Source organism: Bemisia tabaci, chromosome 5 (assembly GCF_918797505.1).
Source record: "Bemisia tabaci chromosome 5, PGI_BMITA_v3".
Classification (NCBI taxonomy): domain Eukaryota; kingdom Metazoa; phylum Arthropoda; class Insecta; order Hemiptera; family Aleyrodidae; genus Bemisia; species Bemisia tabaci.
In genome coordinates this window covers 46,007,116-46,023,266 of record NC_092797.1, presented here as the reverse complement: position 1 = coordinate 46,023,266, position 16,151 = coordinate 46,007,116, and the positions used below count along the sequence as shown (strand labels likewise).

The 16,151-nt window shown below is 41.1% G+C and overlaps 2 protein-coding genes across 5 annotated transcripts in view; both read left to right on the top strand.

The window, feature by feature from the left end:
• Nca (neurocalcin homolog) overlaps positions 1–16,151 on the top strand; it is a 355,612-nt gene that overhangs the window by 319,324 nt on the left and 20,137 nt on the right. The gene's annotated exons all lie outside the window — the stretch shown is intronic.
• Positions 1–16,151, top strand: part of LOC109031240 (neuronal calcium sensor 2) — a 342,919-nt gene that overhangs the window by 318,978 nt on the left and 7,790 nt on the right. For all 3 annotated transcript variants that reach the window (XM_072300829.1, XM_019042662.2, XM_019042671.2), the window contains one exon: positions 15,777–15,905. In XM_072300829.1, coding sequence (XP_072156930.1) covers positions 15,777–15,905 — 129 coding nt within the window. The remainder of the gene's footprint in view (positions 1–15,776; positions 15,906–16,151) is intronic.

Below are 16,151 nucleotides of genomic sequence, written 5' to 3'. Positions count from 1 at the left end.
TGGAGGGGGGCGTGGGGTGATGGCTGCAAGGTTGGTGTCACGCTGTCTTGATGAATTAATCTCCGACGACCTGTTTCCTCCCTTATGATGGATTCGAACCGCCACCGCCGCCCCCGCTATTTTCGCGCTCCTCTTTCGCGCACGGGGAAGCAATTTTCGCCCGCCAAAACGCCGGCGCTCGGTTTTTCCCTATGCGCTCCCAAATTGGTTTTAAGAGGAGGTGCTTTCTGACGTGATGAGGTTAGGGAGGAATCGGCGGCGGAGCGGAGGGAAGATAGATAGTTCGCAAGGTCGCGATACAATTGGTTCGAGCCGAGAAGCAGGGTACGTCTCGATTGGGAGTTTAAAAAAAAAAAGCCAAATGCGGAGTTCACTGCCGCGCCAAGGAAATAAGCTGTACGCTTTGCCAAATTTCTGCATTTTAATTTGAAAGTTCATAGAAAACTTATGAATTTTTAATTTTAACTTGTCATATAATTTTTGTGCTGTTTATTTTGTAGTAATGAACATTTTAAGGACGAATACTCAGAACATTCCCCGAACAAATATTTTAGTGCAAGAATTTTGGCAACGTCTGACTATTTATAAGGTTTTCTTCATCATCAGTATTGCTGATAAGGATTGATGATACATAAGTATCTTAAGTAAAACAATCCGATATTTCAGTTATTGGTGATGGTGCAAAATAATATCCACTCATGTTTTGTGTTTTCAGAGGAGAACTAGGCAACACTTCTCTGAAATGCTCTGTAATTGCTTGTTCTTTCATTCAAAAATTATGAGAGCGAATGTCAAGGAGATATTTGAGTTAATTTCATTTAACCCTTAGATGCCCAAGACTTCTTTTCTACGCAATATGGAATCAGATCAAAAGAAAGAACGCGCGTCGATGACGCGCCTACAAACCTATAAGGATACTTCAAGCATTGCGCAATGCGTGAGGGATACAACTATTCGTACTTGGCGGATGTCAGTTTTGTATCTGCAAAATTGAAGGCGCGATGGCGGGAGGCGTAAACTCGCAATCCTCCGCTCTATGCTGCCAACGACAGAAATTTTTCTGACAGGAATGCTTGTTGCGAAGGGAAGCGAGTAATACTATCTTGCTAAAGGAAATGCCGTATGATCATCCAAGTGTTGTTAAATTTCTCCTGATGAATTTACTATCTTTGACGATAGTTGAATCAGTGAGTTCGAAAACACACCAACTCGGAAAAATAAAAAAATTGTTCAGGAAACACCTAAAACTGCGCAGCGGGCGAAGAAGTTAGTATAAGAAAAACCTTTTTGGTGCTAAAGGACAAGTACTTAGAGACTTTGTAAAGCACCAAGTTGAAATCGATACTCCATGTTTGATGACAGAGAATTAAGCGTTTAAAAATTTCCAAGTTGGTGCGTTTTCGTTCTCACCGACTTTCAGATACTGATTTTTCATAGTCTGCCCTGAAAACTTTATATTTTTCGACCGAATAACGCTTGAATATTTATATAACTTGTTGGTACAAGGTATACTAAACCGAAAAAAGAAAACCGCAAAATCGGATGGTCTCCGCGTTTCCCTTGAAATGACCAAAAATTGGTATTTCCAATGAAGTACTTCGATTTTTCCCTTTTCCCGTCGCTGTTTCGAGCACTTCCGATTGCAATTTCGAAATTTCCTTCTGCGTGCAGATGCATCTATCCATCAGTGTTACTAAACCGTAAAAAAATGAAAATCGGAAAAAACCCGAGTTGGTGTTTGCGAACTCACTGATTCCATTAGCAACATTTTTCCTTGGAACTTTCAGACTCTCTATATTTAATCATGAATAAAATTGCCTGAAAAATAGTGGGCTAAAAAACTAATGGGATACTTAATTCAATCAAAGGAAATTTCGGCAACGTCCAAAAGCTTACAGGCGTTCTTCCTTAGCGAGGTATGATAGAGAGCCAATCAAAACTGGCGCAGCTTTGGGCTCAATTTTCGAGTGACAAGTCGGAAGGATTCGGGACCGGATCCGATCCACGCCAAAACGGGAGAGCGCGGGGGAGCAAGATAATAGCGAGGAGGAGGGGCAGGATGGGCTGGGGTTGGAGGTGCAGAGGGACGGATTTTAACCCAGTGGCCTAATTCATTGCTGCGGCACTTTCGAGGCCCCAGCTACCGTCATTGGATCCGCGTCAGATCATCAACTCATCGTCAGTGTTTGCCACTCGTTCCAACGTCAATGTTTCCCAGACTTTCCAAGTAGAGATAATTGGATTGCATTTTGCAAAAAGGAACCAGGAACATTGCAATGATGCAAATATTGCGCAACTTCTTTTGCCTTGGAAGAAAAACCTGATTATCCATTTACAGTTTCTATTTTGCTTGCTAAAAACTGTAAATTTAAGACAAATATTCCCATGTAAATTTCATACTTTTTCATGATTTCAGTATTTTTATTGCGAATGGTGAAGTTGCACAATCTTAGCATCATTGCAATGCTTCTGGTTCCCTATTGCAAAATGCAATCCAATTTACTGTACTGTGGAGAGCTTGCTGTGCTATCTTCCTCTTACTGTAGAGTGTTACTTTCGGGAGTCAACGTTCAGACTTGACCAGTGATAATTAATTACCAACGAGTTAAGAAATTGGTTCAGCAAATCTAACCTACTTTGCTTACTTTGACATTCATCGGACGTCACCTAGCGAATTTTATTCTCTTGCAACTAGTTGCTTGTCAATCGTTATTACGAGCGAAATTCCGAATTCATATTTTGCCACACTCAACGGAGATGTTGCATGTGTGAGGGATTTGCGATTTGACCATTGATTCTTATGTAAAATTTCGCGAGAAACACGATGGTGCCACTAGTTTTCTCTGAAATTAACTCCCGAGCTCGAAAAAAGCTCTCAAATTGAGGCCAAAATGGAGGGGATATCCCACGCTATCGTGAGAGTCCACCTCTACATCAAAACGAACTCTCCGTCTCCATGCAAAGATAGGGAGCAAATACATTAGCAGGGTTGCTGTGTTTTCAGTTTTAGAGTCTCCAAATAAAGTGGCAGCCCTATCAATGTATTTGCTCCCTATCTTTGCATGGAGAGTTTGTCTTGATGTAGACGTGGACTCTCAGGATAGCGTGGGATATCCCCTCCATTTTAACATCAACTTGAGAGCTTTTTTTGAGCTTGGGAGTTGATTTCAGAGAAAACCAGTGGCACCATCGTGTTTCTCGCGAACTTTTACATAAGAATCAACGGTCAAATCGCAAATTCCTCAAATATGCAACATCTCCATTACCTGAAACATTGGAAGAAAAGCGTTCACAAATTTTCTCGAAAATTTGCGATGTACCAACGGAAATGTGGCAACGCCTGAAGATTCATACGGCGTTTTTCCTTTGCACGGCAGAGTAGGATACGAATCTGGAATCTGAAGAGAGCCCGAGTTTATCTCAAAGAAGGAACATTAGTTGAAATTGGGTGGCCGCGGCCGGCCTCAACTAATTCGCATTTCCAGATGGCGGGACTAGACCTGCCACTGCGGAAGAAAGCCACTGTCGGGGGAGCAGATCAAAGTCATTTATCAAGTGTGCATGCGACGCGTCAAAGTTCCGGCCGGGGGCGCGGGGGAGGAGCCCAGCCGGGAGGGATCAACGCCAAGTTTAAGGAACTGTATTGTGTTTTCTGGCCGGCCAGTCGCCGGAGCCCCTCGCCGGGCCCGAGCTACACCTGTTGCAGCCACGCCAGCAGTGTTGCCCGCATCCAAATTGAAGGCGTCCTAGGATCGTAATTATAGTCGTTCCTTTAACGTACGGCGTACGGCGAGAATTTTATTCCTGATTTTGCGGTTTTTTCTCAGACTAAAATTGGACTGCGTTTAACAGGGAGGCACCAAGCCACATCATCTATTGCCAAATTCAACTGAGCAACTTTATTTTTCATAGGGTAACGTTTGTGCGTATTCCTTCGAAAATTTTAAGGAATTTGCCTCGTACTATGAAGAAAATCTACTGAAATTTGCACAATGCTCTGAACGATCGTTTTCATGCAAAAATTAAATTGCCTAGCTAAAGGCAGTAGCTGATATGGCTTGGTTCCTTTCTGCGGTCCAAATGTGCTATTGTTAGTATTCTTGACTACAATTGCGCTTGTACTTTTCGGCATGGGTTTTTAAGAAAGTAACGGGGGCTATACTGAACATAGCAACGTAATTATAGCGAGAGCTGTAGAATGAACACTATGGCCACGCTGGCTAACGCCCAGAGCTATTAAAAAAAGAATTAAAAGAGTCATTGACGGAGACTCGATTTTGAAATTGACTACTCTTTTGGGGTAGTATTATATGTATTATGCGGCAGATCTCTTAGCCCATTCTACCGTGCTAAGTAAAAACTATGTATAAGCATTCGCATGTTGCCAAATTTTTTCTCAAAAAATATGTATTTTTGAAGAAAATTATGAACACTTTTCCTCGAAATTTGCAAAATTTTTAGATCAAATTACGAACGAAATCCTGTGTAACTTCGGAGGTGGTTCATGCCCGAATTTTCCTAAAAATTTGTGATTTGTCGAAGGAAATGTGGTAACACCCGATGGTTCGTACGATGTTCCACCTTAGCCCGGCAGTATTATTAACGCTCACCCACTGACCCACTTCCGCTTTGCAAGTAGAAAATCGTAAATTTCGAGCCCTCGAGCGGCTATTTTTCAAGCGGGAGTTGGAAAGCGGCTGGCCGTGTTGCTTGGGGTTCTTTATCGCCAGCGGTGGCGGTCTGGTCCCGCGCCACCGGAGGGTCCGCTCGGCCGGTGGGAAATTACGGGGCGCGATAAATCAAGGGATTTCCGGGGCCGGCTCCTCTTCAAGAACTCGTTAAGATCGGCGACGGGTGTTGGGGCCCCGGAGCCGGACCCTCGCTCATTAGCGCGCCTAATTTCGGCCGGATGATTGTCCGCGAAATTGCCTCCGAGTGAATGCAAATGATTTACTGCACTTTCTCGGTCCCTTGCTTCCTCGTAACGCGGGCGGGGGCGACGAGTTTTCCGGGGGGCGCGCGCTCTTACGTACCACCATCCCCTCTACGTCTGCAGGGCTGCCTTTTTGAATGAGGCTGTCGTAAATTTTTGATTTTCCTCTTTGCGGTAGGGTGTCGACAAGTCCGAAATTTCCAGAAAGTCCAGAAAAAGTACTGATTTTTTAAAGGCGGTCCGGAAGTACTTGAAAAGTGCGGAATGTCTGCAAGGAGGTCCGGAATTTTTTCATTTTTGTGGCAAATTTGAGCGAGAAATTCAAAATTTTGAAATTTTCCGAATTTTGTCAAATAGAAGTACTGAAAAAGTACTGATTTGTTCGTTAAGGTGGTACTGAATTTCTTGGGAATGTACTGAAAAAGTACTGTAAAAGTACTGATTCTAGCCTGTTCTAGTAGACACCTTGTTTCGTAAAATAGCGTTAAGGGCTCAGAGAATGCTTGAGTGTAGGATCCCTGTCTCACGCTTGGCGTCACGAAAGTCTTGGGCTAGTGGGGAAATTTTTTCTTAAAAAGGTACGGAGCTATCCATCATAGGCGGACTCAGAAATTTTGAACACGAGGGGTAAAAGAAAGGCTTCCCGAAGAAAATTTTCGAAATTTTAAAGCGTCCAACTTGCAGTTTGAGTCGTCAATAAGTATGAATAACTACCAAATGTAAGCGTCCTGTTTTCTTCTTTTCTCCGTCTTCTCCTTATTTTTTCTTCCCTTTTTATCTCCTTCTCCTTGACGCCCTTTGCGCTCTCCTTCTAAATCCGGCCTTGTAGCTATTTAACTGCAATTTTACAACCACTCAAGAGATTCAGAAGGTATTTAACCCAGTCCCCATTTTAGGGTTACCGGCGGTCTACACTGGAAAAAAACACACATTGGATCCAAAGTCCAGACTCTGAAAAACATCGACAAGAAAAAATACTCTTGATTCAATCAGATTTAAGCTTAAATCAAGAACCAAGCCTCTTAATTTGAGCGGATTTCCTTTTGATTTAAGCTTAAATCTGATTGAATCAAGGGTCTTTTTTCTTGTCATTGTTTTCAAGAGTCGGGACTCTAGATCCAATGTGTTTTTTTCCAGTGTAGATAACCTGGAAAGTCAGAGAATTAATGCAACCTGGAATATTCTGGAAATTCATCGGAAAAGTGTACGACTTTCGCCAGCAGCGTTTAGCAGAACTAAGAATTCAAAAGGAACTAGCAAGAATTTAAAAGGAATTAGTATAAATAAAGGTTTTATTCGAAGGCCAGGGAACATCAGAGCACTCGAAAATGAATAAATTATGAAACTCAGCCATTTTCACTCACTTTGAATTTTTTTTCGAACAGTGCAGAATTATGACGTCATCGTGGAAGCTCTTCATCAGGGATGCATGGCAAGACGAGGCCTGTCGTCGCGATCTCGGGAGAAAAACTCGGGGCGAAGGAACAAGGCAGAAGCCGCCCGAAGAACAATAAATAAGCAGCGACGGTTGTTGCTTCGGCGGGAACGCGGGAAATTAATGGGCGCGGTTCGCCGGGATCCCCGAGGATCAAGCCCTGGGGCTCGGATAAACCGCGTATCCACACGTATGATTTAGGTTGGAGATGAGGGGTTTTCGCTGAGTAGGGTTGGAAGCTGGATTTTTAATGCGCGCAGGTGGGATGCCAGGAGCACGGCAACGCTCGTTTGCTGCCGTGCTACGGAAAAACGCCGTACGAACATTTGGATGTTGCCTAATTTCCCCTGATTAAATATTTAGCAGGCTGATTATTGAAATTGATAGACAAAGTGGTAGACAAATTAAAAAAGGGGAAGAAAACGGAGCGGGGTGTCTATAAGTCCGGAATTTCTGAGAAGCCCGGAAATAGTACTGATTTTTTAAGGGCGGTCCGGTGGCACTGAAAAAGTGCGGAAATTCCGCAAGGAGGTCCGGAATTTTATTCACTTTCTTGTCATTTTGTCGCAATTTGAGCGAGAAATTCAAATTTTTGAGATTTTTCGAATCTCGTCAAATGGAGGTACTGAAAAAGCATCGAATTTTTCTGTTGAGGAGATACTGAATTTCTTGGGAATTCACCGAAAAAGTACTGATTTTTGGCCATCTTGTTTTAGTAGACACCCTGCGGAGGGATCCCATCGGTTGAAACGGGTGATTTTTGTATAAGTGGGAGAATGATGCCCTAACTTTCAGATACTTCAGATTAAAGAGAGTGATTATTTCTCAAAAAGTCAGGGAAGATTTTAAAAAATCAGTGGATTTTGCCGCAAAATCTTACCATTTTTTTCTGTCAGCCAAAACATGGTATTTTTCAATTTCAAGAAACTTTGCGCTTAAAATTTTCTCCAAAAGAATTCGCGCGAGAAATCATGGAAGGGAAAAAGAAAATGGTACAAATGAAGATAAAAAAGTGAGGAAAAAGTTAGGAAATCTGATGTTCAAAATCCCTGAAATGTCAAGGAATTTTGAAATAACAGAGAAGTTGTCACCCTGATAAACGGACCACTATTAAATGCCCGAACAAGAGAACAAAAAAGGCATAAGTTTTATCTTCAAAATCTTAGGAAGGGAACAATTTGCACAAGAGGAAATTCAGATATCAACTTTCTGAATGAGATGTTACCGATTATGATACGCAGATCTAATGGAAGTCAGATAATATTACTGACACCATTTGTATTTCAGTCATTTAAGCAATACAGTGTTCATTGCAAAAACTTGATTCTTGTTTAGCCATCGATTTCGTGAATCTTCGTTATGTTATTCGTTCCCTCATGAAATTTTGAAGAAGAATCATGTTTTGTCGTGCTCTTTTCTATGCCTTCTCCATAGGGTTGCTGCGAACCAAATTCTCTGAAAAATCAAAAGAAAAATATTTAAAAGTTCCTCGAAAATATTTACATATTAGAGGGAATTTGGCAACGTTTGAGGGCGCATACGGCTTTCTTCTCGAGGACGACGGAGTTTAATTTCCAGTCGATGGGACGACGCTCTTGAGAATATACGAGGACGAAGCGATCGCTTTGGCCCTTATTTACACGCGTTTCATTGACTGCTTTATTTGCTCGGGCTCAACCCGGCTCCTTCGATAGCGCAAGATTATTCCCGGCGAATCGGAGGTTTAAAAGTAATGGAACTCTTGCGAACTTTACCCGCAGCTAAAAAAAGAGAAGAGTCTCCCTCCAGCGGTCGTATCATAGTTATTCTGAAACAGCTCTTCTCCACAGGGAAGCTTCATACCGATGGCTGAAGTCAAAAAACGCGTATCTGTATTCCATCACCATCTTCCTCTTCTTTTCCTTTAAGGTTCGTACTCATAGTCATATTTGAATAGCTCGCATCTGCTCCACAAGCAAGCCTCACATTGATCGTTAAAGTCGAAAAGCGCGTATCTTTATTTAAGCGTGTCAAATCTCCAATCATTTTATTCATTCAAAAGAAAATCAACCAAAATATGTCCTTAAAATTTTTTGAGAATATTTTTGAAGAAAAGGAGAAAATTTGCAGAACATTTTGAGAAAAATTGGACGGATCGAACCGTAACGACGCGGCGTTGGCGAATTTTTTCCGATGCTTAGTTTTTGGTTAAACAAATTTAAGTATGAGAGAGAATCAGGCAACGTGAAACATAGGTAGCTAGGCTGATTACGGCTAAATCCTTCCAACTTTTCGTTAGTTTTCTTTTAAAAAATATAATCTGAGGAGTAATTTGCCATGTCCTAAAAACGACGTTGCCGACGTAAAGAGGCCCTTGACAGAGCATCATGAAAAGGACAATTTTCACGTGCTACGAGTAACAGCCAATAGTAAAATCTGAGGGAAAACACTGATTTGATACCCCAAAAAAGTATGAAATGTATTTTGCAAAATGTATCTCATTAAAGGTCGGAAGACAGATCCAACATTTTCTTGTAAAAAATTCAACACTCATTTTCGTTTAGCGTGTTTCTGGGAGAAGAGCGCCTTCCAGCGCAACGAGCGAAAAGAGAACTGAAAAACTTAGAAAAGTAAAAACATGAAAAGCTCTCAAGGACCAGACCTGCGTCACCTTTTCAAAATGATGTCCGCTCATTGCCTTAGTTCGTGAAACACAGCACAGTACAGCACCTACTGCGTTGTTTCGGTCGTGTCAAATCGCCTTCAAAATGGGAAGTATGCAACACCAGCTCTCTCGCGTTAAAATAGTTGTATGTTCCGATACAGCCGGCGTTTTCTGTGTTAGCGATATCTTTCAGCAGGTTTCTCTCAAATTAGAGCCAAATCTGTATTCGGAAAGTATCGAATGAACAAGCCTCGAAAGACGATCAAATTCCGGAACTAATTCTCAACCAAGTGTCGAGAGTCATCAGTTCTAAAATCATCACTTTGTATTATTTTCAAATTAAAGATCCGCAGAAATGTTCCGTTCGGCAAAAAATGATGTATTGGACCGTCCAATTTTGATCAAAGAGGAATGCTGCTTTGTAACCATCAGTCATCAAACGATTGAAATGGTCTATTTCGCTCGAAATCGATTCGAAATTCAATCTTCATCGAGGCTCAACATCACTCATTGACATTTTTGAAGCGTATTCTGCACGCGTAGAAGAAAAATCTGGGAACTTTTCAAGTTATGAAGTTGAATAGTTTTCCACCGAATACTTGAAGTCGTCGTCTCCTGGATGAAGGAGCGTAACTCTATTTTAACGTTGCAAAATTGACTCGGATAATTCAGTTTTTTACAAGAATAAACCAGCGCAATTTTCGTTAAAAACTTGTCTGATTTTTGCATGAGATCAAAAGGAAAATTGGTGAAACTTTCAGTTAAGGACTCCAAAGATTCTCTTGGTTAAAACGCAGTGCGTGAGGGGAAATTTAGCAACATCGAAATGTAGTTACGTTCTTTCGTGAGGAAAGCGGCAAAGTGTGACGGGAAGTCTGTGACGTAGCAAGCCAAGATACGTCGTTTTGGAATCTCACCATCGCGTCGGATTCTGCCAGCCAATTTTGACAAACAGACCTCCTTTTTCCTGAGAAGTCGGCGCCCTCTTGATGAGAGCTGTCCAAATAATTGGACGTATTTATGCTAAAAGGAACTATGTGCATACGGTTTGTGTCCAACATAGTTCCTTTTAGCATAAATACGTCCAATTGTCTAGCGATCTACCAGAATATTATACGTTTATTCGAGACTCGCGTCGAGCGATGACGAAGCTATGGCTCCGCTCGTGTAGAGAAAGGGGCGAGGGGAAAGACCTGAAGCAGTTTTCTTTCCTGAATTAGTTTCTCAGTTCTGAAAGTTGTCAGATCGATGTTGGAAATTGGATTTTTTTAACGGAGTTAAAAATGAAAGCCTGTTCTTTCGCGACGACTTGGCAACCTTCCGGAGACATACTCGGGTCCTTGGCACCGGGACTCTCGGTGAAATATTCATCCCTCATTTCGCCCCGAAACTCTTGACTTTATATTACTCCCGACGATTCGTGATGATTCCGCCGCACCGCGCCACTGTCGAAGTACCTTAATGTTAGTCTCGCCTCCAGATAGGTGCGACGGAGTAAGATCAAATATATTTTTACTTTTGCGACTTAGCCTTAAATTTCCAACGCTACGGAAATAGCGGCACCATTAGATTCAAACTCGAATTCGTTTTAACACCGGAGCGTAGGAGAGAATCTTACGAATATTTTGGGATGAAAGACACCGATTTTTTTTCTATAATTACTAAACTAACATTATTGCAGTTTGAAGTTTGTAGTTTAAAAACCTTCAGAAAATATGAGGTATTATGTGAAATAACGATGTGAAATTTTTGTCCTCTTTCAATATTTTTCTCATCAATTTTTTTTGACAAGATCAAGTCAAAAGTTCTCCTGAATTGTCTTAATGTTCAAAACTTACCCAAAGAGCCCCTTCCCACCCCACTAGCTGAAAAAATCCCTTTTTGGTAGAATACATCTCGGTGCTCAACAGACCTCCTTCCGAAAAAAAACCCCTCCCCAGAACATTCCCAGTTCTGCGTGAAATTGAATACTTTTTTTGGAATTAACTTCACTCTCATCGAGAATTCATTTTATACTTGTATCCCTCCAACGGGCTGATTATTGAAATTGATAGACAAAGCGATAGAGAAAGAAGGCAAAGGGAAAAATAAGCGATCCTATTGATGGAAGCGGGTGCAATGAACATGTGAGTAATAGACTAACTAACGGCAACTCACGAGAGACCTAACAGTTAGTCTATCATTTTCCCCCTAGTCTTTAACAACCGACCATTTTAACCAATAAGGATCGCATCATTTTTTCTTTGTACATCAATTTCAATGAATAATCAGTCCACTGGAAAGAAATGAACTCCGGGTTTCACTCCAAGATTTCCAACGGAGCAGCCCAATCTGACAACCTGGCACGAAAAGCTCGCACAAAAGCTCAGAGAAGCTCGAGAGGGCGGCGAGCTTTGAAGTTGCGGGACGCTGAATAGCGTTACTCACCCCCTCCCTATTTGCCGGGTAATCCCTTCCCCTCGGTAGTCTCAGCGTATGTAAATACAACGTTTCCAGGGAGGGGGCCTCTCCGTTGAGTACACAAACGCCTGCGATTCACTCCCTATGCAATATCCAAACGCGCTCCCGGTTCGAAAAACCAGGTCAATTATTTTCTCGGATCCTCCGCGCTTGCCGCTCGGGCCACGGAACGCGATGATTCTTCGATGAAGGTGCGGGTTCGGGGCGAACCGGTTGCAACACTGTTCTCGGAGAACTTGTTGAACCGACGCACACATATCCTTCCGTTCATACAGCCTATTAGAATTTTCGATTCAGCAATTCAGCATGTAGAAGCAAAAACTTCGGTTCGTGTGGAGTGCCAAGATTTTGGTTTTAGGCAGGGAAGTGTATTCGAGGGACCCCGCTTTAACAATCTAAGTAATGCAATCGGGTGAGGCATGAATTAAATTGAAATGAATTAAACTTGGAAATCGACGCTACTTCGTTTGCTTGGATCTGCTCAACAACACGGAAAAAAACAACTTAGCCAATACTTCACTGGAAAAAAAAACACATTGGATCTAGAGTCCAGACTCTAAAAAACATCGACAAGAAAAAGTACTCTTGATTCAATCAGAATCTAGCCTAAATCAAGAACCAAGCATCTAATTTAAGCAGATTTCGTTTGGATTCAAGCAAAAATCCGATTGAATCAAGAGTATTTTTTCTTGTCAAGGTTTTCAAGAGTCTGGACTCTAGATCCAATGTGTTTTTTTTTTCCAGTGTTTAAATAAAATAGCGCCAACTACAGGCAGAAGGGCTGGGTCCTACAGCCTGTGGGACTGGACCCTTAAGCTATATTGCTCAGCACACATTTTTACGAAGCAGCCCAAGACAATGGTAACATGAAAAAAAAAAAAAAAAAAACATGGGGTAAAACACGGTACAGAAGGCTAAAATTATAGCACTAAAAACCCGAGACGTTCCGACTCAAAACTGAGTCATTTTCAGTCGTAAAATAAATTAAAAAATATACAATTTCGAAGAAAAACCCGGACCTGTATGTCATGTTGGTCAACATGTATGTTGGTGGCCGAGATCCGAGAAAAAACTACCCTCCCAAAAATCTCGGTTCTCTGAACTGAAGGTTGGTTCGTACTGCCGAGAACTTTCTTGTTTCATATGCAATGAAGTTCAGTCCTTTTCTCCGTGAGATTAAGTTAGGAACTTAGAACTTAGAGACCTTAACTTCGGTTCGGACGTGTGGTCTAGAGTCTTTGATTTTTTTCTCCCATTCGCTTTTATCATTAAAAACGGGAGATTCTTCGTCAATATGAAAGAATTTGGTTGTTTCAGTAGACAAAAATTCATAAAAATTGAATCTCCAATGACACGGTTAAAATGTTACTTGGCTCGAGAAGTCGCTGTTTCGACGCAACGAGCTCCTATGTTCTCTTAGCAACGAGACATTGCCAAGAAACTTGTTTCCTCTGCCGTAATTTAGTTCCATTTTTCTTAGTAAATGGGTATTTCTTTACTCAGAAGATAGGGCCTGCAGTGCCGGCTGCATATCCTTGAGTATGAAGGCGTTTCGTTCGTACGCGAGAATACGAAAGGACAAGTGAATCAGTTTTTTCAAAAGGGAGCAGGTCCATTCGTCGATGAGTCTTAGTAAGTTCTTTTATGCAGGCCAAGGCTCGTGCAACAATAGACTTGTTCCTTTTTGAACGCGATTGATTCAAATGTACTCGGGCTGTATATTTATCAGCGCACATTCCAAGAAATCATCTTCGGAACGTGTTTCCAAGTAGCTCTAGGATACATACGACGCTGTGATTACTGACTGTTATTACTTCCAAGAAGTAACATCGAAAGTTTTCAAGATATAAACGCTGACGCCGTACTACATCAGAAGCCTGGCCGACTTCCAGGGAATCTTCCATTACAGTAATGGCACCTCGTCAAGGATATCTCAATAAAACAATTACTTCCATGCAATTGCTGTATTGTGCTAAGTTTACTCCCGAGGCTATAGAATGTTCGATATCTATCAAATTGTCCTTATTCGAATGAAAAACTGAAAGTTTAAAGTTGCTCCAGGATATCGTTGCATTTTTATTATTTTTTTCATCTCCTCAGCGAATGAAGGATATAATAATTTACAAGTATAAAATAGAGTAACTTTGGAAATATAGATTCTTTCAAGGAATTGCAATGATTTGACACTGTAAAATTTTAAAGACCAAAAAAAATGCATTGCCAATTCTCAAAAATAACTATCCTAACGTATGTCAGAATCATGGCGATTTTTTGTGTTTTAAAAGGGGCTCCTCCAGAAATTTTTGAAAATCTTAAAGCATCCAATATGCAGTTTGAGTCAATTTCGTCCTGAGTAATTACCAAATATAAACGTTTTCCCCTCATCTTTCTTTCATTCCTTCCTTCTTCCTCCTTTTTTTTTTTTGGAGAATGGGAGACGCATGCTCCCTACCCCCCCCCCCCCCCCCCCCCCCCCCGTGGACTCGCCAATGAATCGTGATAGTCCCTTTCAAGAACCCATTTTCGAAGTTACACCGCGAAATTTTACTAAAGATCAGCAAAAATTGTTTTTTGTTTTGTTTTTAAAGAAAAGTTATTTGAGGTCTTTAATACATTTGAGGATTCTGCAACCGCAATAATTTTTTTTTTTTTTTTTTTTTTTTTTTTTTTTTTATTTTATTTTATGATTCTATTTTGAGGGCTTCTTTAGCCCACCCTTCATCACAGTGTAAACCAAACGGGGTCTCCTGAAGGAAAAGAGCTGTTTAGGAAACGACCATGAATAGGACCCCTGGACACCATGATCGAAAACGTCTCCACGCGTTGGTGAATTCCTTTCCTCTAGGTTTTTTTTAGCCTTTTGTCCAATCGACTGCGGCTGACATGGTTATAGGAAAAGTATTTACCGGAGCGGGCACCCTCGGCCCTGGGCGATGCGTATCGATTGACCCCGGAGAAAGCCCTTAAAACCCGCGGCGAGCCAATATCCGCGCGGATAAGAAAACCTCTGGTCGGCCCGTGATAAATCATTTCCCTCGTTCTCGCTCGGCTCTTTCCTTCGTCCTCACCTTAAAATTGGGTTTTTTGGGCGGCTCTTTTTTTAATATATTTTTCCGGTCGCCCGTCTTTACGGCCCATTGCTTTTTTCCCCGGCTCGCGACTGTCTGTGCCCTGCGGTCCCATGTTTGCGCTTTCCTTGCGTCGCGCTGTCGTCCGAAAGTGGCCTTCTCTTCCGCTTTGCTAACCGCGACGGTTCGGCAGTGTTGCCAGCCTTATCTCGAAATCAACTCATGAGCTTCTTGGATTGGTTTGAATGTGAAAAACCACAAAGCCAAGGTGATATTTTGAGAAAACTATTTTATTAAATCATTGCCGAAGCTTTTCGACCCTTATGGTCATTATCAAGGCAAAACTACAAAAAGCGAAAGTCATAGGCAAGGCAAAACTACTAGCAGTAAGCTACTAAAACTATAAGTGCATAGGAAGTTAAAAAAATAAAAAAAACATAGTTAGAAATAGTATGTCAGCAAGAGAGAGTTTGTGGTTTTTCACATTCAAACCTATCCAATCTTAACTGGTGTTATAGTGGTTCTCATCACTATGTTCAAATATCATGAGCTTCTGGATAAGGGATGGAAGGCAGTGACGATATTGTAGGGTGGGAAATTTGTCCTTCATTTGAATCCTTTAAAAATATCGATTTAGGCGAGACAAGCTGACTCACTAAATATCGATTGTCTTACATACATTTACATGGAGAAAAAACACACTGGAAAAAAAGTAGCTTTGATTCAGAATCCAGACTCTTGAAAATGTTGACAAGAAAAAATGATCCTGATTTAATTGAATTTTTGCTTGAGTCAGAAGGAAATTTGCTTAAATCAGAGGCTCGGCTCTTCGATTCAAGGAAATATCCGATTGAATCAAGAGTATTTTTTCTTGTCAATGTTATTAAGAGTCTGGACAGTATAGATCCAAGCGACTTTTTTCCTACCTCAGAAAGTTATCAATATTGATAACTTTCAATAATCACTATTGGTGAAATTTTATAAGAGCCTTTGAAAGAACCTGTCAAAAGGAAGGGTCTTTTTTTGCCTCTTTTTCGGGGATTTGGGATTTAGTTCATATGTAGCTTAAACGAAATGGTATAATGAAACCATCTTTTAGTCAAGGTTTTAGTTACTTCAATTGGAAGCCATGTGACGTTCAATAGCTTTATTCTTCATCGTGTTCTTCGTTCTTTTTTAAAAAGTAAACCAGATTTATATCACTCATAACGGCTTATTCTCTTTGTTTGTTCTCAGGAATTCCTGTTGGCTATCGATGTGACCTCATCCGGGACTCCGGAAGAAAAATTAAAATGGGCGTTCAGAATGTACGACGTCGACGGAAATGGTGTCATAGACATTCACGAGATGACGAAAATCGTTCAGGTGAGCGAAACCTTTTATCAATTGCAGACATCAAAGTGCAAAAGAAGAATAAAAAAAGATAAAAATTAAATTTGTCATATCAGGCATTTTCCTAAATACCAAGGCAGGTGGTCAAAATTTTCAGATGTTTTCATGTTTTTGAACCGTCAATTCGTTGATGTTTTAAACGTCAACCTCGTTATATAAGTTGCGAATTCGTATGGAAGTTCACCGTTCAAATTTTTTCTGAGAAATTTAAGAGTTTAA